This window comes from Aspergillus brasiliensis (assembly GCF_001889945.1).
Source record: "Aspergillus brasiliensis CBS 101740 unplaced genomic scaffold ASPBRscaffold_1, whole genome shotgun sequence".
Taxonomy (NCBI): Eukaryota; Fungi; Ascomycota; class Eurotiomycetes; order Eurotiales; family Aspergillaceae; genus Aspergillus; species Aspergillus brasiliensis.
In genome coordinates, this window is record NW_027137442.1 from 4,091,273 (window position 1) to 4,113,981 (window position 22,709).

At 51.4% G+C, this 22,709-nt stretch overlaps 10 protein-coding genes across 10 annotated transcripts; 6 read left to right on the forward strand and 4 right to left on the reverse strand.

The window, feature by feature from the left end:
- Nucleotides 1-1,015: 1,015 nt before the first annotated feature.
- On the forward strand, nt 1,016-1,675 carry ASPBRDRAFT_37460 (uncharacterized protein). Its single transcript, XM_067623732.1, has one exon. The coding sequence runs from the start codon at nt 1,377-1,379 to the stop codon at nt 1,575-1,577; it is 201 nt and encodes a 66-aa protein (XP_067485493.1). The 5' UTR covers nt 1,016-1,376; the 3' UTR covers nt 1,578-1,675.
- A 2,288-nt stretch (nt 1,676-3,963) lies between these two features.
- On the reverse strand, nt 3,964-6,158 carry ASPBRDRAFT_37463 (putative COP9 signalosome subunit 2 (CsnB)). Its single transcript, XM_067623733.1, has 4 exons — nt 5,985-6,158; nt 5,760-5,918; nt 5,644-5,704; nt 3,964-5,589 (listed from the first exon to the last, which is right to left on the reverse strand). Exons 1-4 carry the CDS (start codon nt 6,026-6,028, stop codon nt 4,336-4,338), a joined length of 1,518 nt encoding a protein of 505 aa, XP_067485494.1. The 5' UTR covers nt 6,029-6,158; the 3' UTR covers nt 3,964-4,335.
- On the forward strand, nt 5,945-6,796 carry ASPBRDRAFT_263307 (uncharacterized protein). The gene is made up of 3 exons (XM_067622254.1): nt 5,945-6,465; nt 6,557-6,618; nt 6,687-6,796. Exons 1-2 carry the CDS (start codon nt 6,143-6,145, stop codon nt 6,603-6,605), a joined length of 372 nt encoding a protein of 123 aa, XP_067485495.1. The 5' UTR covers nt 5,945-6,142; the 3' UTR covers nt 6,606-6,618; nt 6,687-6,796.
- Nucleotides 6,797-7,005: 209 nt separating this feature from the next.
- On the forward strand, nt 7,006-8,465 carry rho3 (Rho family GTPase RHO3). The gene is made up of 8 exons (XM_067622227.1): nt 7,006-7,288; nt 7,350-7,400; nt 7,455-7,472; nt 7,536-7,552; nt 7,607-7,621; nt 7,675-7,796; nt 7,847-8,048; nt 8,111-8,465. The coding sequence occupies exons 1-8, from the start codon at nt 7,239-7,241 to the stop codon at nt 8,227-8,229; spliced, it is 594 nt and encodes a 197-aa protein (XP_067485496.1). The 5' UTR covers nt 7,006-7,238; the 3' UTR covers nt 8,230-8,465.
- A 235-nt stretch (nt 8,466-8,700) lies between these two features.
- Nucleotides 8,701-9,582, reverse strand: ASPBRDRAFT_112582 (lipoyl(octanoyl) transferase LIP2; the record flags this gene model as incomplete). The annotated part of the gene is made up of 1 exon (XM_067616666.1): nt 8,701-9,582. One exon carries the CDS (start codon nt 9,580-9,582, stop codon nt 8,701-8,703), a length of 882 nt encoding a protein of 293 aa, XP_067485497.1.
- A 317-nt stretch (nt 9,583-9,899) lies between these two features.
- On the reverse strand, nt 9,900-11,088 carry ASPBRDRAFT_142771 (pyridoxamine 5'-phosphate oxidase family protein). Its single transcript, XM_067619203.1, has 2 exons — nt 10,813-11,088; nt 9,900-10,743 (listed from the first exon to the last, which is right to left on the reverse strand). The coding sequence occupies exons 1-2, from the start codon at nt 10,927-10,929 to the stop codon at nt 10,132-10,134; spliced, it is 729 nt and encodes a 242-aa protein (XP_067485498.1). The 5' UTR covers nt 10,930-11,088; the 3' UTR covers nt 9,900-10,131.
- A 1,316-nt stretch (nt 11,089-12,404) lies between these two features.
- ASPBRDRAFT_51015 (NIPSNAP family protein) lies at nt 12,405-13,651 on the forward strand (the record flags this gene model as incomplete). The annotated part of the gene is made up of 2 exons (XM_067626658.1): nt 12,405-13,080; nt 13,167-13,651. 2 exons carry the CDS (start codon nt 12,405-12,407, stop codon nt 13,649-13,651), a joined length of 1,161 nt encoding a protein of 386 aa, XP_067485499.1.
- Nucleotides 13,652-14,981: 1,330 nt separating this feature from the next.
- ASPBRDRAFT_191493 (aminoalcoholphosphotransferase) lies at nt 14,982-17,826 on the forward strand (the record flags this gene model as incomplete). The annotated part of the gene is made up of 9 exons (XM_067620373.1): nt 14,982-15,121; nt 15,208-15,217; nt 15,284-15,441; nt 15,524-15,570; nt 15,638-15,733; nt 15,790-16,454; nt 16,509-16,583; nt 17,496-17,558; nt 17,644-17,826. 9 exons carry the CDS (start codon nt 14,982-14,984, stop codon nt 17,824-17,826), a joined length of 1,437 nt encoding a protein of 478 aa, XP_067485500.1.
- A 1,182-nt stretch (nt 17,827-19,008) lies between these two features.
- On the forward strand, nt 19,009-19,884 carry ASPBRDRAFT_114673 (alpha/beta hydrolase; the record flags this gene model as incomplete). The annotated part of the gene is made up of 1 exon (XM_067616838.1): nt 19,009-19,884. The coding sequence occupies one exon, from the start codon at nt 19,009-19,011 to the stop codon at nt 19,882-19,884; it is 876 nt and encodes a 291-aa protein (XP_067485501.1).
- A 109-nt stretch (nt 19,885-19,993) lies between these two features.
- Nucleotides 19,994-21,674, reverse strand: ASPBRDRAFT_114670 (proteasome regulatory particle lid subunit RPN5; the record flags this gene model as incomplete). The annotated part of the gene is made up of 5 exons (XM_067616837.1): nt 19,994-20,593; nt 20,646-21,134; nt 21,191-21,427; nt 21,483-21,539; nt 21,591-21,674. 5 exons carry the CDS (start codon nt 21,672-21,674, stop codon nt 19,994-19,996), a joined length of 1,467 nt encoding a protein of 488 aa, XP_067485502.1.
- Between the last annotated feature and the right edge of the window lie 1,035 nt (nt 21,675-22,709).

Below are 22,709 nucleotides of genomic sequence, written 5' to 3' on the forward strand. Positions count from 1 at the left end.
ATTCCGCCGGTGCCTCACTGCTCCCAGTGCGCGCACGCTCTTGTTTTGATTTATTTCCTCTTTCTCTTTTCCCCGTCGTAACTAACTGATTCTCTGCCTTGTGTCCCGTGGCTTCGCTGTTTCATTCGCTTTCTAAGCATCACACTTCCACGGCCTCGGATTGAGACATTCTTCTGTATGTTTGGATGGCTGATGATGATGATGATGGTGGTGGTGACGGTGGTGGTGTTGGCAAAAGTCTTGTTTCTCCCTCACGTATAGCTGCTTACCTCCGACCACAACGTGTCTGTCGGTCTGTACCGATGAGCATGCTACGGAGTAAACTATCTTCTAAACCACTGACCTCTATCCAACCCCCCGGGCAATCAATCACACGGTCCAAGTTCCATCGACTCCTCCCCAATCCCATCACAGTTTGACCGCCGCACGATTTTGTAAGGCCTCCAACCACCACACCGGGACCGCAAGAAGCAACGGGCGAGCATCAAACATTTGACTGCACTGGTAAACTGTCTGACCAGGGGATCAGACCACCGTAAGATGGTAAGACCTCTGGTGCCATCCTGTCGGTGTGACTAGCCATCCAGTCAGCCTTCCATGTTGTGACCATGGCCATGGACAAGGATCGTAATCAACCGCCTCTCCTACCGCATAGGGAGAAGGGTTGCCAAACCGCATCAAATGGCCCGAGATTGGCAGGCTACCAATGACTCTGGCTCCAGGAAGATTCTCGATCCAACTAAGAGGGGGCTTGCATATGCTACCTCGGAAGCCGCTCCGAAATCCATCCATCATCCGGTCCGCCCTCAGGATCCCTGATCGCTTGCTTATTCCCTCCTCTAAACAGAGGTCTCTGTGCGCGCTCCTTGGCCGGGGATACATGGTACATGGTACATGGTACATATCCTACTAGCCAGGTTCTGCTTTGTCAGGTGCTTCACTGCCGATTGATTAGTTAACTGGTTTACTAGTTAAACTACAGTAAGTATGGGATCCCTTGTAGCCCACCAGGTCCGCAAAGCCTGGTTGCCTCGTCCGCTGTACGTACTTTGTCCCGGCACTTGACACATCACAGAGCACAGAGTACCTGAATCTCACCATTCTTTTTGTTTCATTCTATTGCTTTTTTATTTACCCTCAGTCTTTCTCGTTATTTTCTTTTTCTCTTCCTTCTTTCCCTTCCTCCCGCCATTCATGCGAGACGATATCGTTCCGATTCGTCCCAACAACATTCTAGGCTATGGTATCCGTTGTCAGTTACCGAAAACCTGTGAGGCCTGCACTTGCATTCCACAACAGACGAATGCAGCATAAACCAGCGAGAAAAAAAAGCAATCCAACCAAGAAACCAAAATAAGGACATCTGGCAGCTGCGGATGTGGAGACTGACACCTCGCAGGGGATCTCACCATCCTACTGTTTTACAACAAAGCACGACGGTGTCAACTGTCGCTGCAGGCAGAGAGGAAGAGAATAGTTGCTATTCTGGCCGAACCCTGTCATTCGAGGCATGCATCTACCTCGGTGTATTCTCGGTTCATTGCAAAGGCAAACCATCTTTACACACCGGTAACTAATTGACACTTATTCCAGATCCCTGGAGGCACCTTCAAAAAGTTACGGAGGAAAACCCCCTGCAACTGCCTGCCAAACGGATGTACTCTGCACATCTTACGCACACCCACCCGGATAAGCAAGATAGATACTTCCGTAGCTAGTCAAGTAGTAGCTAGTATCTCCGTAGCATCACTATCTCTCTTCTGCCTACCTACTGTAGGTTCGTAAAGAGAGCTCCGTAAGCAAGCCTCAAAGTAGTCCGGCCAGACCCTCCCGTCATTCATTCCACGAATAAGATGACCAGAGAAGCAAACACACATCCGACCACGACCAAACAGACAAGAGCAAGACCCATCCACAACACACTCACACTCACACTCACACCGACCCAACTACTACTACGTACTACTTACTACTTACTAGTTAATTCGTTAACTACCGTCCTGATCGGCATTCAATCCTTTCCCCGCGCCAATCCCCATCCCCTTCCGTCGCGATCGATAAGCAAACAAGAAAATAAAAAAGAAAAGAAAAGAAAGCTCCAGTTCCCCTTGTGCAACTTCAACAATCAAGTTATGAGGTTTTATTGTTCCCACTTTTTAATCCCGCATACTCCAATCCAGACCCCTGGTTCATCACTCACTCACATAGCTACTACTGTACCTTCAAGATACTAAGCAGGTAAGTATCGGTTTACTTGGATGATAGTCACTCTACTCTCTGTGTGTGTTGTGCAGTGACTTCCCCCGAGAAATCTCGATTGGGTACCTATACCTTGTTCCCCCCTCTCCCCGGTTTCACCTTATGTTAGGTACCTACGTCTGCCTCACTTTCTGCTGCTTCTCCTAGGTACCTAACTAATACATCCGTGTACCCAACAATTTGCGCCCCGTGTGATATTTCGAAAAGTACTTTCTTATTCACTGTGTAGGGGTATGCAGCCTGCCAACTTTCCTTACTGCCTGTCAGCTGCACGATGTCAAGTATAACCTGGTAAACAGTAAGCAACTAGTTGATTGCTTTTCTCTTTGAAGATGGCGGATTTCCTCGGCCGAATCTTTTGTTTGAGAACGAAGATGTAGTTAGTTACTACCTACAAGGTATTAACTTCGTGATGCAACTTATTATGTTTGCAGCTGTCACTGATACTGCCTACTTACACATTGGCGTAGGCATAGGCATAACGCCTACGCAATCCCATCTGTGCTTCTGCTTTAGTTAGCCTTCCTTCCATCTGTAAGTTCCCGATAATTACTGTTCTGCTGTACTATCCACAATCAACAACTATGACCTCTATTTTTCATCCATATCAGACCACTCATCCATCTAACTACACACTTACCAAGTAAGCGCGTCGCACTTGCACGTCTGTGTTTCCCCAGCCCTTTTCTACATTTCAATCCCGACCAATCCATTCTCAACCACCCTTCTTCCTCATACATACATCATTGCAAAACTCCCTCCCTTTCTCAACATACACAAAGTACATACATATACACACGCTTGCATAGCATGCACATTGCCCAGCAGAAGTAAAGAAAAAAAAATAAGTTAAGAGTCCCAAAATAAAGTTTAGACAAACAATCAATCAACGATCAATCGAGTACTAGTCTACCCCAATTCCAGGATACTCCCAGACAACCCCCCCGTATCGAACACACTTACAATCCTTCCATGAGGCGTCAAACATGCATACAATAGATAGTTACATATGACTGCATGCTTCACTCACCTTCCCCGGACAAATAAAAATCGCTCGCATGCATACGGAGTACATAGAGTTAGTACGGAGTAACAAGGCAACAGCAGCAGCAGCAGCAGAAGAAGAAAAAAAGGATTGACACAACACAAAGCCTACTACTTACTTGCGTACCTTGCAATGAGTAACTAGTACTCCGTCGTAGTTGTTGTTTTTGTTGAGTCTAGACTCTTCTTCGATTGTTTGTCTGCATGTATGGCTATGTGATACTCAAAGCCTCTTACATACTTGTCCTAGGTACTTTCTTTCTTTCTTTCTTTCCTCCTTTCCACATGGCTCCTCTCGATTTCCCTAACCCCCGAACCAGGATGTGAAACCCTGACTTGACTTGACCTGTCACAACGATGATTGGGAGGAGGGAGGAGGGGGGTGTGTTTGTGGCGCCTCGGATAGCAGGGGGTTTGACTTGGTTATTGTCTAGGATGTTTACTTACTACTTGGTGTATGTATGGTTGTAAGTGTGTGATTTCAGTCTAGTCAGTCCGTTTCCCCGGGTGTTACTTACTTTACTTGATTAAAAGTGTCTGTGTGTGCGGATGCGGATGTGGGTGTCTGCGTGTGTGTGTGTGTGAAACCAGGGAAACAAAAGTACCTTCTTCTGTTGTGCCTGGTGAACACAAACACAGCGAAAAGAAATTGTGGCTTGGTGCTTTGACTCTCTTTACTCTACTTTGCTTGCTTAGTTGGAAGGAAGGGAAAGGGTTCCAGGTTCCATGGTCCGCTGCCCACCCGTCCTCCCCCTGGTCCGTTTGGTGATTTTAGTGTCTTAGTGGCTTACGGATGGAGTTATCTAGACTAGATGCCGTGCGCATTGGTATTCCATGATATCATTGTTTTGGTTTAGTCGGTAGGGGTGTGGTGATCGATCGATTAGTGGAGCGATGGATGGATGTTGTGTGTCGTGATTTCATTCCTTATCCTTACTTCGTACCCTTGTGTGCTTCTCTATCTGGTAGTTATGGGCTATGATGCAGAGATGGCTTGCTTGGATGAATGGACGGAACGATGCATTTCCCTTCCTAAACGCCTCCCAGGCTGAGCTTCGTTCCAGACCCTCCGCCGCCTTTGCTTCTGTGTCCACCCCGCAGTCGGCGACCACCAGCGCGTAATCCTACAGGCGGTTCATCTCCAAAGCCGGGCTGGAACATAGGCCCTCCTCCTCTCATACCGTGCAGCTGTGCGGCATCTTCCCTGAATCCATCCCCGTCGTTCAACGTCGCTTGCCAGAGAGACCGCAATGACGCATTCCACTCCTGGAGTGCCCGCAGCCGGTCCACGTCGCTAGCGCTTTCCACCTCCACAATCCCGTTTTCCTGGTCGATCTTGGCATTGAGCTTCTTGTCCAGGATCAGGAAGCTCAGGATGTCTTGTACCTCGGGTACCGAGACCCGGATGTGTTTCGAGATGAACTTGAGGGTGAATCGTGTGTACGGTGCGATCAATTTGAGAACAGCCTTCGTCCGCATGTTTCGGCTGACCTCGTCAATATTCTCTGCGATGAAGGGATCGGCCAGGACGTCTGGGTTTTTGCTAAGAATGGCTTCATATGCGTGGATGTCGTCGCGTTGGAATGCATCGACTAGATCGGTCATAGCGGATATGCGGGGGTCGTTCTTGTATGGCTTAGTCTCTTGGGAATAAAATGGGTTGATATCCGATTTCATCAGCATGGTGGTCAAGACAAGGTACTTGAGCACCTGGATTCGCTGTATTGAGCCCGCCTCATCGTAGTTCCGGAATGACTCGAAGAAGTCGCTCTGCGCTTCCTCCCAGTTCTCCTCGCTCATGTGCATTTTCCCTCCGCACTCTCGGATGATTCCCATGATCTTGGGGTGCGGCACCGCCGACCTGACGCGGAGGGCACGCTGGTAGAGCGCTTTTAGTCGCTTGTTGTTCTTCGTCTCGGCATACATCTGTATCTCTAGGGCGTATAGTTCGAGGAGGTATGTTCCTTTGCTCGGATCGTCTGTTCCATCTTCCCGCTGGCATGCCCGGTGCAACTCCCGCACCTTCTTGCTCAGCTGGCCATACTCTTTCCGTTCCAGCCAAAGACGCGCCAGCTTGATGTTTGTCTTCAACCATAGTCGCTCGTTGTTGGTATTCTGGAACGAGCGCAGGGTCAGAGAATAGAATTCCTCCATGCACTGGTAAGCTGTGTCATCGTCCGACCCCTTCTCGATATAATCTAGCATGTTGTTGATGGACTTTTCGGAGTAATTACGAGTGACGGCCGACTTGACGTAAGTGAGGAGCTCTCTGTAGTGTTCAACGGCCTGGGAAGTCAGTATCTTCTTATCAGTGAGCCAAGGGGTGCGATGACGGCTTACATCGCTATATCTACCAAGTTTGAATTCCAACTTGATAGCTTGCTTCAGACCTTTAAACCCCCTTGACTACCGTCAGCACCTTGTTCGAACCATCACTGATGTTCACAGCCTCTTACCAGTCGCCCTTGTCTTGTTCTAAATCCGGAACACCCAGGAATTCCTCGATGGCCTCCTCCGGGTTGTCTATCTTCATCTGTTTGGCATTATAGTATTTGTTCTCGATCCCGACGTCTCCCGACTCGTCATCGTCCGCATCTTCGTACTCGAAGTCGTACCTGCGATAGTTTCAGCTGATTAGCGGCCGCGAACACCGGCGGGCTGAAGGGACAACACAGGCTTACTCCTCGTCACCCGAATCTTGCATGAAATCATCATCGTCAGACATTATGAACGGACTAAACCTCGCTGCGTTTTGGGGTATCTGAAGGAATCAAAAAATAAGAGGTAAAGAGGATCCACTGCGTGCAAGAAGACCGATGGAGATAAGTGATGTGAGGAGATGAAGGTGAGCGTGGAATGGAGAGCTTCCGCGCCTATCGGAGCCTGGGGCCAAAGTCTCAAGGTTCCCCGCCTTTGTAGCTTCCTCGCCGGGCCCGACCGAGACCACATTCTAATCCATCGACCACAAACACTTGATTTGACGCTTGTTGACAGACGGAGATTACCTTTCAGCCGCCGAGATGACTGTTGGAGCTATGGTCTGATTATCTTATTGATTTTTTCTTATGCTGAACGGTCCAATGAAGTGACCTTCCGCGACAATTGCCGTCGGACAGCGGGCTTATGCCTACAGTACTATATATACTCACTGCTACTAACTGAGTAAGTTCAGCTCAGGTTCAATGAAATGAAAGTCACCCATCAAGAATACTATCTTATGCCAGTCTAATACTACTGCCTATTAGTGGCTAAGTGACAGGATTATGGACTCTGACACACCTAGTCAGACCGATTCCAGCTAGACTTGCATGCAAGATAAGTTCTAAATATATAGCAAATCTGAGCGATTAGCGGCTGTCACAGCCTGACTCTGCGTGCTAAACTGGACCCGATATCTAGTACAACTAACCGTTCCGCCTTAGGCAGGAAGGGCACGCTCACTCATACCAAGTACTGTGTTGGTTATAAGCAACACTGCCACTTTACTGTGGAGGGCACAGTCTACCCACAACCAGGACTGACTAGTTAACCACCTTTTGCGGGTGAATAATCGCTAGGCGTGGCGAAGCGAACTCAGCGCTTCCCGACTTCCAGAGCGGCTCAGGCACTTGGCAGATGACGATCGTCTCTCATTTGCGGATCGCCCGTTGCAGGACGGAGCCGATGACATCGACCGGCCTCGCTGCACGGCGGCCCACGACTTATCTTCGTGTTCGCAACCACTTTTTTCTTCTAGCCAGATCAGTCTCTCGTGAAACGCTATTCGTACCTATTAGCCCTTACTCCGCACACTTTATTTCTCTTCATTATCCCCTCATTCTCCTCGCCATCTTGCTCTTCGGTTGATCCCCTCCCCATCTAACCCCTTCCCTCCCTTATCTACTTGGACCCTTCTTTCCGCGCATCTCGACACACCACTGCCGAATACCGTTACAATGGATCTCTGTGGTCGTCAAAAGGTCGTTCGACGTAAGATGGTGCTATTGTCAGTTTGTCCAAGCCTTGGCAGGTACATTTGATGGACAGAATGCTGACGTCCAGATAAGAGGGGACGGCGCTTGCGGCAAGACCTCCGCTCTGAATGTCTTTACCAGAGGGTGGGCACCCCCTTCTATTCTTCTTGGTGGCCAATAACGCTAAATTTCTGGTAGATACTTTCCTACGGTCTAGTGAGAATGACCTTCCTGAACGCTGATTTCACGTTGCGATATTAATCTTTTCCACTTACATAGTGAGCCTACTGTATTCGGTGCGCATGTTTCTCCTTGGTCTATGATAATCTTACTGACCGTTCTGTTTGCAGAAAATTACGTGCATGGTACTTACTCCCCCCCTATATGAACCGGGCTCGCATGCTTATATTCGCCTAAGATATCTTCGTGGACAATGTACATATGGAATTGTCGCTATGGGATACGGCCGGCCAGGAAGAATTTGACCGACTGCGCGCGCTATCGTATGAGGACACACACGTGATTATGCTTTGTTTCAGCGTGAGGATATCCGCACCTCGAGAATTGGACGAGAGGTTGACTCCTTCTAGGTTGATAGTCGCGATTCGTTCGAGAACGTGGCAAGCAAATGGATCGAAGAGATCTCAGAGAACTGCGCAGGCGTCAGATTGGTGCTCACTGCCCTCAAGTGTGATTTGAGGAAGGATGAGTTCCTCAACGATAACCCGAATGCGATTACCTACGAAGAAGGACTTGCGAAAGCCAAAGAAATCGGTGCCGTGAAATACCTGGGTAAGGACGACTCCTACGCTGTGTTGTAACTCGCGTGATGGCTCCTGACAACATCTTGACAGAATGCTCCGCCGTGCAAAATCGTGGTATTATGGAAACTTTCTACGAAGCTGCAAAGGTCGCCCTGGAAGTCAAAACTCAGGGCTCTAATGGATCCGGCGAGCGGTGTGTCATTCTGTAGACATGCCGCTGACCGTCCTTCATGACTTGTCGACTATTGCATTGCTCTGTTCTTATACCCTTCTCGACCTGCTTGTTCTTCAGCCACTGAGCTGGATCATTTGCTGTGACCGTTCCAACCAGGAGAATGCCCTGGTTTTCCAACACTGGCATCGAGCTATCGCTTTTTTGGGCGTTTCAGCCTGTCATGCCTCGCTCTGTTCTCTTCTCTATATATACTTGTTGGACCCCTTGTTGTAATTCTGTACACCTAATGTTTGCTCTGGGGTAACCTTCCAGAAAGCGCGCCAGTCGGGACACCGATGGCTTATCTATATTCCATCACTCGCTCTGGTCGATCTCAGCATCGACCATTCTGGTATAGACTATGCAAATGTACCATCGATAATGAACATGCCGTATCTACGCGTACAAACCACTTTTCAACTCTTAGCCAATTGTGCATCTCCCCCCAATGTACAGCCTCTACAACTCACTCCTTCAACAAATCCTCCTCCTCCACCCTATACACCTCCTCAATTCCCTCCCCCGTAGCCCCCTCCCCACAGGCAAAATCCCCATTCACCCTCCCAACGAACTTGTCCACAAATTTCCCCGCCACCTCCTCAACCGTAACCCCTTCGACCCCAAGCCCCTGCAAACTCGTCGTCTCCCTCCCCTCCAACCCACACGCCACAATCTGCCGAAACCACCACATCGGCTCCTCCGTCACATTCAACCCAATCCCATAACTACTAATATGCCTCCGCAGATGCACTCCCACGGCTGTGATTTTCTTCGGGAGTTCGCCCCCACTACCACCACCTCCTCCTTGTCTCTGCCCATGTTTCCGTCCGGCATGCACCCAAACCCCCGGATCCTCCGTAACCATCCCCCTAACCCCATACTCCCTCAACACATCAATCACACTATTCTCCAACAACCGGATATGACACCGCGGGGTGAGTCCCAACCGTCGCAGATCGAGGATCGTGTATGCGACTAGTTGGCCTGGACCGTGGTAGGTTGTTTGTCCGCCCCGCAGGGTCGGGTGGTATTCTGCTATCCGCGATTGAGGATCGTAAGTTGTGTTGGTAGGTTGGGGTGGTTTTAGGATTTGGCGGATTGGTTCGAGGCTTGGGGGCAGGGAGAGTAATGTGTTATTGCCATCGCTGATGCTGGTGTTGGAGGGAGGGAGGTCGCGGCGTCCTGTCGTGTAGACGGGATTCGGGGTGAAGGTTATTATGGTTGGGTCGGGGGGGTTTGGGGTGAGGTGTTTCTTGTGCGAGAGGAGCCGGCTTGTGAGTGTTTGTTGCAGGTTGGCGACCCGCGTGAAGGAGGTTATGTCGGGGAGGTGGAGGTGGGCGAGGCGCATTCTGGATCTTTTTTTTTTTCTTCTCTTTTCTTTATAGATGGCTAGTTTGTGGATTGAGGGTGGTGGTGTATTTGCATTGTACTCCGGAGGAAGGGTTAAAGAAAGTAGGTAGTGTGATTGGGGCTGAAGTTATTAGATATAACTAGTTGGTGTGGATATTTATTGAGCTTGCGGTTCGATAAGATTGAACGTCACCGCAGAACAGAACTAAACTCCCCCGGATCGTGTCATGTGATGTACAACACAATTCCTGTCTCAATTCCGTGCTATCTTTGCACCCCCCGAGCTTAATTTCAGATTGAGTTTGCAGATAGCATTCCATTTCCTATGTACAGCAGTGCATACTTCCATATTGGTCCAGGAGCATGACTGCGAGGTCATAGTCTGCAGAGATCTTCAGGAACCGAGTGCGCCGAAACCTTCCGAGGACTGACTGGACCAAGGCAATCTGCAATGCCTGGACATTTGCTTGCTAGCTTGCAATTTCCCAATATTGTTATTTCCACTCCTAGACTATGATGTACAGAATAGAACAAACTTGAGCAAGCCTTACGCGGGCGGAATGCCATTGACCATCGTTCCTCGAGTACCCTCACCCTCCGATACCAACTGCCAATCCTTCACGCCACCCTTCCAGTCTGCAATGCGGCCCTCACGCACCTGAACGGTCACGACGCGGACATCGCTATCAATTGAAATACTGGGCCTTCTTTGACCGGGCTGCTGCTGTAGCTGCTGTCCGAAAGTTCCCAGCTCTTCCTCGAAGGTGTTGTTCTCCAGATGTTGCTTCTTGCACCAGGCCTCCTCTTCAGAGCCAGGCTCCAAAAACCGCGCGGTACCGGCGATAGTCGTTGAGATACTCGAAAGCGCACTTGTGTTCAGGTTCAACAACAGGCTCGCCAAGGAGGACCGTGTCGCCGCAGGTGGGGGAGACCCTTCGCGACCATCGGGATTGGGAGCCCGGGTAGGCGGACGGTGCGAAACCCAGTCATGGACCAGAAGGGACACGCGAGGATTGGTGAGCAGATGGTTGGTCTTGCGCGAGGAGGGGTTGGTGGTCATGATGATCGTCGGATACGGGTCATAGGGAGTCGAGGGGAGGTAGGTGTAGGACATGAGCGAGATGTGCGGGGTCAAGCCATCACATGTTGCAAGATGAAGCTGGCAGCGAAACAGGGTTAGCTTTCGAGCACGATAACCATACAGAGCTATAGAAATCGTAGTACTCACGAATCGAGAATTCTTGAGGCATGAAATCACCTCCGTTGGGAGGGTGGTTCCGACATGCGGATGCGTAGTGGTGGCTGAGGCCTCGTACGAGAGGGGAGGGTTCATAGAATCCGCCATAGTGTAGGACACGGAGAAAATATGTTCAGAGCCTAGAATCAGAGGTGCTGAATGTTGAGTGTAGCAAATGCGCCTGGACTCTTTGCCGAGTCAACGAGCTCTCAGGTAGGACAGTCCGTACACAGTCGGTCAGTCGCAGTGGCGGGCCAGGCTGGAGGGGTGTGACCGGGAACAAGAGGAGCTACCGGATTGGGTCTACCGGGCTAGTCCTTCTTGGGACTAGCCATCCGGGCCCGGATCACCGCGCGGCTCGCTTCTGATTACATAAGGGACAGCTCCGGTCACGACGTCATCAATGCTGGGAGCTACGCCTGAGGCGGTGATGGACTGGGGAATGGGATTCATTCTACTGGGTCATCTCTACCGAAAGACCCCGGTGAGTTATCTATAGACAATTGATGAGCCGTTATCAATCGGGTTGAAGACCTTAATGAAGACAATCTCATTCTCCGTTATCATGTCCGTAGCCGTGAACGCGGAGGAAAGGAAGCAAGACCGCTTTCGTCATGGTGTCGGAGATGCAGGGCCAGGCAACGAAGATCGGCCTAGACAAAACGAAATGGACAAATCATAAGGAATGTCTATCTCGGGGACCTACACATCATCCGCAGAAGAAAACAGGAGCTGTATCAGCACAATGGGATTAGTACACTAGGGCTGGGATTGGTGATCAGCCCTTATATAAGGCAGGCCCCAGCTCATGCACATAGCATAGCCTACTAGTTACGTGACTTTAGCAAAAAACAGACAGGTCTTGTTTGGTCTTCACAGGCTTGTTTCCCCGCACTGTGACGCCTCTTCCCCAGTTTCCCACTTGTGCCGTCCGGAAGTACCTTAACCACTCAACTTCCTTCTCTCTTCCTCTCTCGCTCTCTCTTTTCCCTCCTGCTCTTCCCTCCCATTCACTCTCCACACTCTCACTCTCCCTCCATTGGCTCTATTTTGATTGTCACCCAAGATCCTACACACCCGTGGTTGTTAACCGATAACCGTCATTGGGGAATATTACTTCTCCGCCCGACGATTCGACCCTCCTCTTTGCTGATCCTGGACTCTGGAAAGCTTGCGACCTGACTGGTTCCGTGGACTCTTGCTGCTGTGCACCTATCCTTTTAGCCGTCGGTCAGGTCGTTGTAACGCATCGCGTGTCTACTTACCTACCTCTCCCCATCCCTGCCCTTACCTGCTGTCTCAGTTCCTCTTCCTACTACTTACATCTATTTCCCCTCTCCTCTGTCGGTAAACCCCTCTTCTCTTGTGTCGCCTTTCGCAGTCTGATCGCTGTCGTTGGGCTCCGCCTTCTGTATTGTTGTCAACCCGACACACACACATCCATCGATCCTTCATTTACCTACTCCCTCTCCCCCCCCAATCCTGTCCTGTCACTCTTTTGTGAAAAGGCAGCCTCCCCACTGTACCCCCTTGCTTCAAATAGCATCTGTTTCTGTATAGCTTTTTCAGCTCCCTACGGAATCATGCTCACCCCGCGCCTGTTGCGGCCAGCGTCTTCGCTGGTTCGCCCCTTCAGTTCTACTGCCACTGCCTCCCGCGCCCCCTCTATCCGTGACCTCACCCCCGACTCGGCTGCTGAGTTTAGCGCACGTCAGAAGGAGTTCCGCGAGAATCTGGAGGTCGCTCGCAAGAAGAGAGAACAGCAAGAGAGTCAGTCTGTCGATGCTTCTGGTTCTACCTCTGCCCCATCCCCTGCATCCCGTGACCGCCTTCGTGAGTACGCTACCGCTCCCACTGCTCCAAATGAGAGCAATGCGAGCAGTAACAAACACCCCGTTTTTGATGCCGCGGAAGTTCTTGATAATAAGGCTTTGGGCTCACTTTCTACCCACCGTGGTATAGGAGACGAGCAACTGCAGGAAGCCAGTCAGTCTCCGAAGCGCGGCCCCCTGTCGTCGCTCATCTACGGAACCAAGGAAGGCCAGCAACTGGACAAAGATATCGAACGGTCATTCTCGCAGGTTCTCGCCCGCGGCAAATACGTACATTCCATCGTCTTTCACGACGTGAAGCCCGATAAAGTCGACGACTATGTGAACCTCGTCGGCCAGTGGTACCCTCGCATGGCTGCCGACCCCGAGAACAGGGTGAACCTGGTTGGCAGCTGGCGTACGCAGGTTGGAGATAATGATACTTTCGGTACTTGATTTGACGCGCCCATCCAACTCCCCAGTGGTGTCGAAGATGCCTAGGCCTACTGCTGTAGATGCTAACGAGCCTTGCAGTTCACATCTGGGAATATCAGCGATATGAAGGCTACCATGCTTCCCTCCACAATATCTCCTGTCACCCCGAGTTTCCCGAATTTGACCGGCAGTTGAAGAGCTTGATCAAGAGCAAGAAGACATCGCTGATGCAGGAATTCTCTTTCTGGCCCACGACGCCTCCGCGGCGCCTGGGCGGCCTCTTCGAGCTCCGATCGTATACTCTTCATCCCGGAAATCTTTTGGAGTGGGAAACACACTGGCGTCGTGGCCTCAAGGCTCGCCGGGAGGTGATGGAGGGTGTTGGAGCATGGTTTGTTCAAATCGGGGATCTGAACACTGTGCACCATCTCTGGCAGTTTGCGAACCTCGAAGAGCGGAAAATCCGCCGTGAGCAGTCCTGGGGCATCGAAGGCTGGGCTGAAACTGTCCACAAGACGGTTCCGCTGATCCAGACTATGCAGAGTCGGATCCTCATCCCCATGCCCTGGAGTCCTGTTGGCTAAGGCGATTCCGCTCGACGATGATCACATGGTTGTGATCACGGGGTGAGTTTTCCAGGACCCAGGCATACGGAGCCAAGCCCGATGACTTGTGTTCCTCAACGGTCCGAGCGTTCAGCAGAGAGGGGATAGGGAGTATGGGGGATAAACCGCAGACGGATGAAGGATGGAGCGACTCAGCCCTGCCTATTGTTGCAGCGACTGCCGAATCATGAGGCCCCGGGCCCTCGAGCTGTATGGGGGAGTGTACACACTCGGCACGCTGCTCATTGTTCCTCTCACGAGCCGGCGTTGGTTCCCTTCATGTATCGTATCTAGCATTAGCATACCTATGTTCAAACTGACACCTTGTTGTATCTGCTATGCCTCTCTCCGGTCTATCAGTATCTCCAAAGCTATCTACATTCTGACCAAGTAGACGACCGGCTGCCGTAAACAAAGTTGATCTATGGCCCCGCTTGACTGTTCTAGCGTATCCTGCGCGACTCCGCTTTGTCGTCTACTAAATTCATTTCCGTCCTGGCGAGCTGCCTCGGTGATCGCGCGACTGAGCAGACTGGCTGCTGGTGTGCTGGCGCCCCCCACCTGTCCCACGACGATCAACAGACGGGCTTCAGTAGCAGACTGGTCGTTGGAAATGAGGAGACGTTGTCCGACCGTCCGAGGTCGGCCAGCAAATGAAAAGCAGCACTGCACGTGGGTATTCCGCGGGAATCCACCTGGTCCTTCGATGCTGTGCGGTGAAATTCTTCGCAGCGCCTAAACTTGTCGGAAGGTTCTTGGCCGCCGACGAGAAGAGCCAGAAGAGCCTGTCCAGTTTCCTCACTGGCTTTGTTGGCTCCCCGCGTCCGCCCTGCCCGTCTTTTTGCCTGGACTTTTCCGCCGGCAGAAAAAAAAAGTTACTAGAAAATTCAAGGTCGGCCAAAGGAAAAGACAGAGACAGACATCAACAAGCTGCACCCACTTCTTTCTTTCTTGCCGCGTCTCTTGTTCTCTTTTATTCTCCCCACTTGCGCTACTTTATCTTCTTTTTCTTTTTCTTCTTCTTCTTCTCTTCTTCTTCTTCGACTCCAACTCTGTCCTTGGACCCAGCTTCATCTTTAATCTTTAGCAGCCCTTCTCTCCGCTCCCCTGGCCCTGGCCTTCCCGGCCCTTGTTTCCTTCTTTACCGCGCGGCATCTGCAATTCTGGCGTCAACTCCAGCCCGCTTCCGCCTGGACTTTCCTCGCGTCAAAGACTCAAGAGACCATATACTTCCCACGCATTTGAACTAACTAGAATTACTGGCCACATTGCTCTCTGTAGCACAGGTCCCTTCTGACCAACAGCCAACATGGTGTACATTCGCCAGCATCAACTACCCAAGCTGCGGGAATACCGTTATGCAGGAGTCGATCTTTCGCTTGTTAGCCGCTTTGTCCTCAAGCCGTTCTATAATAACTTCGTGATCAAGTTCTTCCCTATGAGCATGGCGTAAGTGACGATGCTGGCTTGCCCTCGTCTGCTAGTTTTTGTTCCTCGTCTGGCTAACAGCCTTGGTTTTCCCCCCGGTCTTTTAGTCCTAATGCCGTAAGTCATCTTAGCCCTGGGACTGGCCCTGCTGCGACAAAAAGACCAATAACTGAGGACTGGTAGATTACCCTGACTGGGTTCTTCTTTGTGGTAGTCAACTTCTTCACCATTCTCTGGTACAACCCGACCCTAGACCAGGACTGCCCGCCCTGGGTCTATGCCAGTTGCGCCATCGGGTTGTTCCTTTACCAGACGTTTGACGGCGTAGACGGCATCCAAGCGTACGAACTGCCCCTTGCGCCCCATTCTTTGATGTGATTATCTTGTCCGTGGGTAGACTGCATGCTAAATATGATCTTGCAGGCGGAGAACCAAGCAGAGCGGTCCTCTGGGTGAGCTGTTTGATCACAGTAAGTTCATGGGTCGGCCTGACCACTTTGTTAAAATGACGGCCCGGGAATTAAGCTTCGCCTGCAGGTGTCGATGCATGCAACACGGCCTTGGGAGTCTTGATCTTCGCCGCGGCCATGAACCTCGGCCAGTCTTGGGCAACGGTGTTGACCCTGTTCGGATGTAGGTGGCTCTTCGGACAATTCCCATGGGCACTGGGCAATGCTGATAAGATGTAGCGACTATGACCTTTTATGTCCAGACCTGGGATGAATACTACACCCAGGTGTTGACCTTGGGCGTCATCTCGGGTCCCGTCGAGGGTGTCCTGACTCTCTGCGTTGTGTTTGGCTTTACGGCCTACATGGGCGGTGGCAGCTTCTGGCATCGGTCCATGCTGGAGACCGTTGGAGTTCCCAAGTTGGCCTTCATTCCCGAGCACATTTACGACATGGCCTTTACGCAGTGGTATCTCGTCTACGGTGGAGTCCTCCTTTTCTTCGCCACTGCCTCCAGCATCGTGCACGTCATGCAGGTGCGCCGCGAGCGTAACCAGGACCCGATCAAGCCCCTATATGGTCTACTCCCCCTGGTCGCAGTGTGGACTCTCGTGCCGGCTTATCTCTACCTGCAACCCACCATCCTGGAGAACTACATGGTCCCATTCTGCCTGTATGTCGGCATGATCAATGCGTACGCCGTGGGCAAGATGATCTGCGCGCACCTGGTCAAAGCCAGCTTCCCCTACTTCAACATGCTCCTGGTTCCTCTTGCTTTGGCAGTGCTCGACAGTGCTGGGGCGATCTTCGGGTACTGGCCGAGTCTGTTGGGCGACGGAGTCAAGCAGGTTGCTTTCGTCTGGGTGTGCCTGGGTTTGTCGATTGGCGTTTACGGCAGCTTCGTGGTAAGTGTGACCCATGACGGATTCGTCGAGAGCGAGACGCTAATTGGCAAATAGCATGACATTATCACGACGATATGCGACTATATCGATATCTGGTGCTTGACGATCAAGCACCCGCACGTGGAAGTGGTGACCGCCAACGGAGAGGCGAAGAAGTCGAACTAATGAGCTTGCGGATGATGGCGGTGAGGGTATGAGAAGAATGGAGTCAAGGTGGAGAACGTCGAATCGCATAAGACGGTAGATTAATTGGACGGAGCAGCCGTTGGTGCATCCTGGCCTTGCGCTATCAGGAGCATTGGAACCGAGTCGCAAGTCGTCCGGTGTCTGAATGGCAGGCACATGTCACCGGACCGGAAACGTATGTCATGGCCGTATCTAAAGCAGCGTATTGGATTAGCGATAGAAAATGTATTTGTATGAGATCCGCAGGTGCCGAGTGGCAACAATTGCGTCAACCACAGGATCAAACTGCCAGGCCGAGTAACAGGTAAATAGATAGTAGTAGTAAGAAAAGGGAGCTCCATCGAAGGACCTTGGAGCATCTAGCAGCATCTGGCGGCTGATATAAGCGGCCTGTGATTGGTGGAGAGGGCATCAGCCACAAGGGCCACCGCCGGGCGGTGGCAAAAACTCTTGTTCGGGCAGTATTAGCGAGAGGGCTGCAACCCTATGCACCCCCAAACGGGCCGCCGTGGGTGACGCCGTCGAGAATTCCCTTCAGCGCTCGCCATCTCCACGAGACCACCTTTTCGCTTTCACCCTCAAGCAGGCCATCTCCATCAGCGCTTCATTCAACTCCCTTCGCTGATCGACTTTTTGTCTCGTCAAGATGGTATGTTCTACCCCTTGGATGCCATCCCACACTCTGTCCGACATATCTCCCTGCATGTTTGCATCGACATGGGTTGTCGCCGCTAGTCATTTCGTGCACCCCGTCGTCGCCGCCATCCCGTCGCCACATGCATCTCGAAATTTTCGTCGAAAAGGAACAAGAAGAACAAGAACAATGTTGAGCTGACGGATATCCCTTTGGAATAGGTTCTCGCGGTCGACCTCCTCAACCCCGCGCCTCAGGCTGAGGCCCGCAAGCACAAGCTCAAGGTATGAACATCCGTATCGGGAAAAAAAGTGTTCGTTTGATAAGGGAGGGAATCGGTTTGGCTGATATCGGTTATTCTATCGACAGACCCTTGTGCCTGCTCCCCGTTCCTTCTTCATGGACGTCAAGTGCCCCGGCTGCTTCACCATCACCACCGTCTTCTCCCACGCCCAGACCGTCGTCGTCTGCGCTGGTTGCTCGACCGTCCTCTGCCAGCCCACCGGTGGTAAGGCCCGCCTCACTGAGGGCTGCTCTTTCCGCCGCAAGTAAACGTCTCGACGCAACCGTGCCGGAGCTATGATGAAAGCAATGTGGCGTTCTTCGATGATGATGGATTAATATATCTCGTTTTTCTGAGGAAACAGATTCAGATAGAAGATGGAATCCTCGCCCCTTGCGAGCCATGCCCTGCGGAAACCACACAGACAAGGGAAATGAAAAAAATTATTTGACCAGGCACAGAACCTCGTTTTTTGATACACAAAAAAGCGTTTCTTTACTTTTTTACCTTTCCTACACTCTTACGCAGGGGAGTTCCGGATATCTGGCACATGCTCGGTCCATACTACCAAAAACTACTCTTGCCTTTTATCTTGCCTCTTGATTTTTTTTATCGCTTGATGATTTCACTATTCGCCACCTTGTGTTCCCTTGTACCTATGCCGGATGTACCTTCGAACAGGGGCACGATGGGGGGAAAAATCATACAACGCCACCAGTCACGTCTGCACATACGCTTCTGCCGGTTGCCACAGGAATTCGGATATTGCGGAAGAAGGAAAGAAACAGATTCCATCGTGGAAGATGAATGATGGCGGCTCCGGTATTGTGCGGAGCGGCGTGACTGGGCTGCAGGAGCCGGTTACATGGTCTGAGAGGACCGTGTGCCGGCTCTGCAGAGTTGTGATGATACCCCCTCGTGCGGTAGCAATCGTATGTTTTATTTTATGGTCAGTATGGACATTGTAGGATGTATAGTAGCCTTAGCCCCTCGTAATGTGTAGATCTGGCCCGCATCTCCGCAATGTCGAAGCTGGGGTCACCGAGTGTCCTTGCATCTAGACTCTAAGTCTCTATGCAATCACCACTCGGAAGTCGGAACGTAGCCATAAACCTCAACATCCAGGTAATAACTCCATTGACATGACTTGAATACTCCCTACTGTCTACTGTCTAGATTTAACCCCGACTATCCTATAGCCCATCCCCATATCGTAAGAGGAAGATACCCCAACCAACTAAGCAACTAACCACACCCATCCACCCGCTTATCTTATCTTCTCTCCTCATCCTCTCATCCTCCCACTAGTACTTTTTCTCTCCCCGACAATCTTCCTCCATACTACTGCTCTTATTCATTCTTTTATAACCCCAACACCACCCTCACCTTCCACCTCCCCAAGAAACCAAGACGAAAAGAGAAAAGAAAATAAAAGAAAAGAGAAAGAAAATATGCCCCCTCTCAAACTCCTCTGTCTCCACGGCTACACGCAATCCGGCCCCCTCTTCCACGCCAAATCCCGCGCCGTAATAAAACATCTCACCAAGACCCTCCTCCCCACCACCGGCTACACCGTCACAACCACCTACCCAACCGGTCCCATTCATCTCCTCCCCTCCGATATTCCGGGCTACGAGCCATCCACAAACCAAGGCGGCAGCACTAGTACCAGTGATAATGAAGCGACAGAAGCCTACGGCTGGTTCCGCCGCTCGTCCACGGCCAATCCACCCCTGTATACAGACCTACACCTCGGTCTCGAGACAATCGCCAATGTAATCAAGACCGAGGGGCCGTTTGACGGCGTGGTAGGGTTCTCGCAGGGTGCGGCGATGGCGGCGATTGTGGCGGCGTTGTTGGAACCGGGTAGGGAGGAGATGATGAAGAAGTTCCAGGTGGATGGGAGTGAGTTTGAGGAAACTGGTGAGAATGTGAAGGGGTTCGAGGTGCCGAGTGCATGGTGGGAGAATGTCAAGAGTGTAGGGCAGCCGCCGTTGAAGTTCGCCGTTTGTTATAGTGGGTTTCGGGCTCCTGGGCCACGGTATCGCGGGTTTTATGAGGGTGGGGTGAAGACTCCCGTGTTGCATGTTTTGGGGTCGTTGGATGCGGTGGTGGATGAGGGGAGGAGTAGGGCGTTGATTGAGGTTTGTGAGGATGCTGAGGTGGATGGTAGGGTGGTGGTGCATCCTGGGGGCCACTTTGTGCCGGCGCAGAGGCCGTATTTGGATGCGGTGGTTGGGTTTGTGAGGGGGGTTCTTGGGGATGGTAGTGGGAAGAAGAAGGAGAAGGAAGAGGTGGATGTTAATGAGATGGAGTTGCCTTTTTAGATATACCTATAGAGTAGATTAGTTGGTATAGAAGATTACTGCGATGTATGTATATGACCATGTCATTATTGTCCCATTCTACTATCATCAATATCTGCTATTCAGTAATCTACCGGGCCTTGCCCTTCTCTCGCGTGGGAAGGATCCGCGCCATCATCTCTTCCTTCGTGATCAGGTGGTCGATCCGCTCCAGCAGCCCCAGAAGGCTCTTCATGTCGCTGCTCCATTCGTTCAGCACATCGTCAGCATCGCGCGGCTTGGCGAAGTTGACCAGTCGGGCTGGACGGTCGATCTTGGCGTAGATCGTCTTCGAACAGACCAGTTCGCTGATGTACTTCTCCGTTTCCTCCTCCGTCAGGTCCAGCAGTTCGGTCAACCGGCCCATCTGGATACGTGTATAGTACTTGGCCACCACCCGCACGTTATGCTCGATCACGCGCTTGCGGAGGTCCTGCCACCTCCGGTGCGCCTGGTCTTCCACCGACTGGCTGGGCTGAGGGCTGAAGACGTCCGTGTTGCAGAGGTGAGGGCCGAATTGCTCGCCCACCATCGGCCAGCGCATCAGCTCGTGAATGGTGAAGAGCTTCACTAGCCGGCCTTCAACCGGGACAAGGGAGAGCCGCGAGTCCTGCTGGATGCGGTGCAACAGGTCCGACTGTTCGTTATCATAGGGAGACAGGACGATGTAGTAGACAATTCTCGCGAGAACCTGGGGCAATGTTAGCCTGGAGGCACTGACCAACCACCCAAGGTAAACTTACGGCGCGAAGTTGCTCCGGGTTGTTCTCCACCGACTCCGTATCCAGCACTTCCCGGTAGTGTTTGCAAACATCCAGATACTTGTAGTCGTGGTTGGCAAGGATAATCTGTTGTTCATAGTAGCGAAGCTTCAAGTCGGTCACGTCATCATCCACCTCCATTGGTGCCTCATCCGGGCTACGCGTCTTCTCCTTCTCTTCGGCCTCCTTCTTCAGCTTCTCGATTTCCTCTGGGCTCTTCTTCGGCTTGCGGGAAAAGTATCTCTTGTTGATCTTGCGGCTGAGGATGGTGGCCTGTGTCCAGTCGCCCCGTTCTATGCACAGAGCAACCTGCTCCAAGATGAACTCCGTCTTCTCCCTTCGGGTCATGGAACCAAACGTCTCGACTTGCAACTCGCAAAGAATATCGGCGGCAGCATTGAGGTCGCCTTGGGTCTTTTTGATGTTGGAAAGGATGCGGGTAACACGGGCTCTCTCGACTTCCACGAAGATCTATATAGAAGCGCATCAGCATGATGTGGAGGTGAGTGGGTAGTTGTTGCACTGACTTTGCCCTCAGTCACAGTTCGCAGCGTGTGAATGACAGACAGCTTGACCTCCAGGTTAGGTGTCTCTTCCAGGAATCCCATCACCGTCTGAACCATCTTCGTTATGGCCTGCTTGAGCTGGCCATGCTTCTTAGATAGCAGGAGCACCTGATCGTTCAGCAGGTTCCAGTCTCCCGAGTTCTTGCTGATTGTGACGATGGTGATAAGAATGCGCGATGTTGTGGCAAGATCCGAGGCCTGTAGTATGGGTAAGAATCGCGTTGTCGCCAGAGAGACGAAGGAAGGACCGTACTTGTCTTGCTTGCTTCTCCAATACAAGGAGCTTGTCAATGGCACCCTGAATATCGGTCTGTTGACGGTCAGTAGACTGCATTTGTAGAAATAAGGCAGAAGCTCCCACCTTAGCAAGCTGCTCAGCCTCGGGGATCAGCTTGTCAGCATCCTTGGAGAAGTCCTTCTCCGGCTTCAACAGGGTTTCGGACATGGTGACGGGGAAGCGTCACAGCAGGGTATAATCCAAATTTGGCGGGTATCAACCTGTAGAAGATAAAGAAAGATGCAAGAAATGGGTGGTATTAATGAGAGAAGATGGAAGTCTGGGGGAATGATGGAAGATGAGTGGAAGCATGGACTGGATCGGAGCTCTGACGTGCAGCTCGAGCTGGCGGCAGCTATGTCACGTGATATACACCGCTGCAGCAACTTTGACCAGATCAACCTCCTTCAACGTACTACGATATACTCTAGTATAGAATTGCTCCTTCATATCTCGATGGACCTGACACTGAAGTGGATATATTTCCTATCCATATAGATAATACTACGCGTGGTTGTCTGCAATCATGAGTGTGACACTCCCGACCACCGGCTAACACTATTTGGCCAATGTTTTGGTTACTGGGATAGGCACACGAGATCACCACGAACCAACCAACACCTAAGTCGAGTGAGAAACTGACCAACATTCTCCCAGTGCAAGTACCTAGGCTCTGGCAAGAGTATCAGACAGCAAGTCTTTGCAATGGATTGTATCGATACCCAATCTCGCTTCTAGAGGCAGGCAGAGTGAATCATGCCGTCCTGGAAACCACTCCAGACTCCAAAGAGTATCTTGCCTACTCTACTATACCATATACCAGGGCAAGAACATGAGATATTGACCGTCTTCTACTACTATGGAGTGTTACTGAGATCAGGCACCCCCCAATCCGGGGATCGGCTTACCTAAGCCACTGCATGCGATCACGCAATATCGCCTTAACCCCATCAGGAAATGCATCTATAAATTTCCCAGAGGCAGAATGACTCCAATTCTGCTGGATTCCTGTGGTGACTCCGTTTATTAATCGCTGAGATACGCTTATCGACCTGCCAGACGTGCCAACTGGGAGAATCTGGTTCTTATCTGCAATCGTTGCTCATCCGCTGGCTTTTCCGCGGAGTTGAAGAACTTGGAAACTTAAATCGACTGACTGCTTCGCTTTGTGGGATGCAAGCATAAATCGACGTGGGTCCTCCA

Bases quoted from the DNA above. Each gene is read 5' to 3' on its own strand.
- ASPBRDRAFT_263307 (XM_067622254.1), top strand. From the start codon at position 6,143: ATGAAGGTGAGCGTGGAATGGAGAGCTTCCGCGCCTATCGGAGCCTGG. The intron at 6,466-6,556 runs GTAAGTTCAGCT...TTAGTGGCTAAG, and splicing joins TACTCACTGCTACTAACTGA to TGACAGGATTATGGACTCTG.
- rho3 (XM_067622227.1), top strand. From the start codon at position 7,239: ATGGATCTCTGTGGTCGTCAAAAGGTCGTTCGACGTAAGATGGTGCTA. The intron at 7,797-7,846 runs GTGAGGATATCC...GACTCCTTCTAG, and splicing joins TGATTATGCTTTGTTTCAGC to GTTGATAGTCGCGATTCGTT. The intron at 8,049-8,110 runs GTAAGGACGACT...ACATCTTGACAG, and splicing joins CGGTGCCGTGAAATACCTGG to AATGCTCCGCCGTGCAAAAT.
- ASPBRDRAFT_37460 (XM_067623732.1), top strand. From the start codon at position 1,377: ATGTGGAGACTGACACCTCGCAGGGGATCTCACCATCCTACTGTTTTA.
- ASPBRDRAFT_142771 (XM_067619203.1), bottom strand. From the start codon at position 10,929: ATGGCGGATTCTATGAACCCTCCCCTCTCGTACGAGGCCTCAGCCACC. The intron at 10,744-10,812 runs GTGAGTACTACG...TTTCGCTGCCAG, and splicing joins GCCTCAAGAATTCTCGATTC to CTTCATCTTGCAACATGTGA.
- ASPBRDRAFT_37463 (XM_067623733.1), bottom strand. From the start codon at position 6,028: ATGTCTGACGATGATGATTTCATGCAAGATTCGGGTGACGAGGA. The intron at 5,705-5,759 runs GTAAGAGGCTGT...ACGGTAGTCAAG, and splicing joins GAACAAGACAAGGGCGACTG to GGGGTTTAAAGGTCTGAAGC. The intron at 5,590-5,643 runs GTAAGCCGTCAT...CTGACTTCCCAG, and splicing joins AACTTGGTAGATATAGCGAT to GCCGTTGAACACTACAGAGA.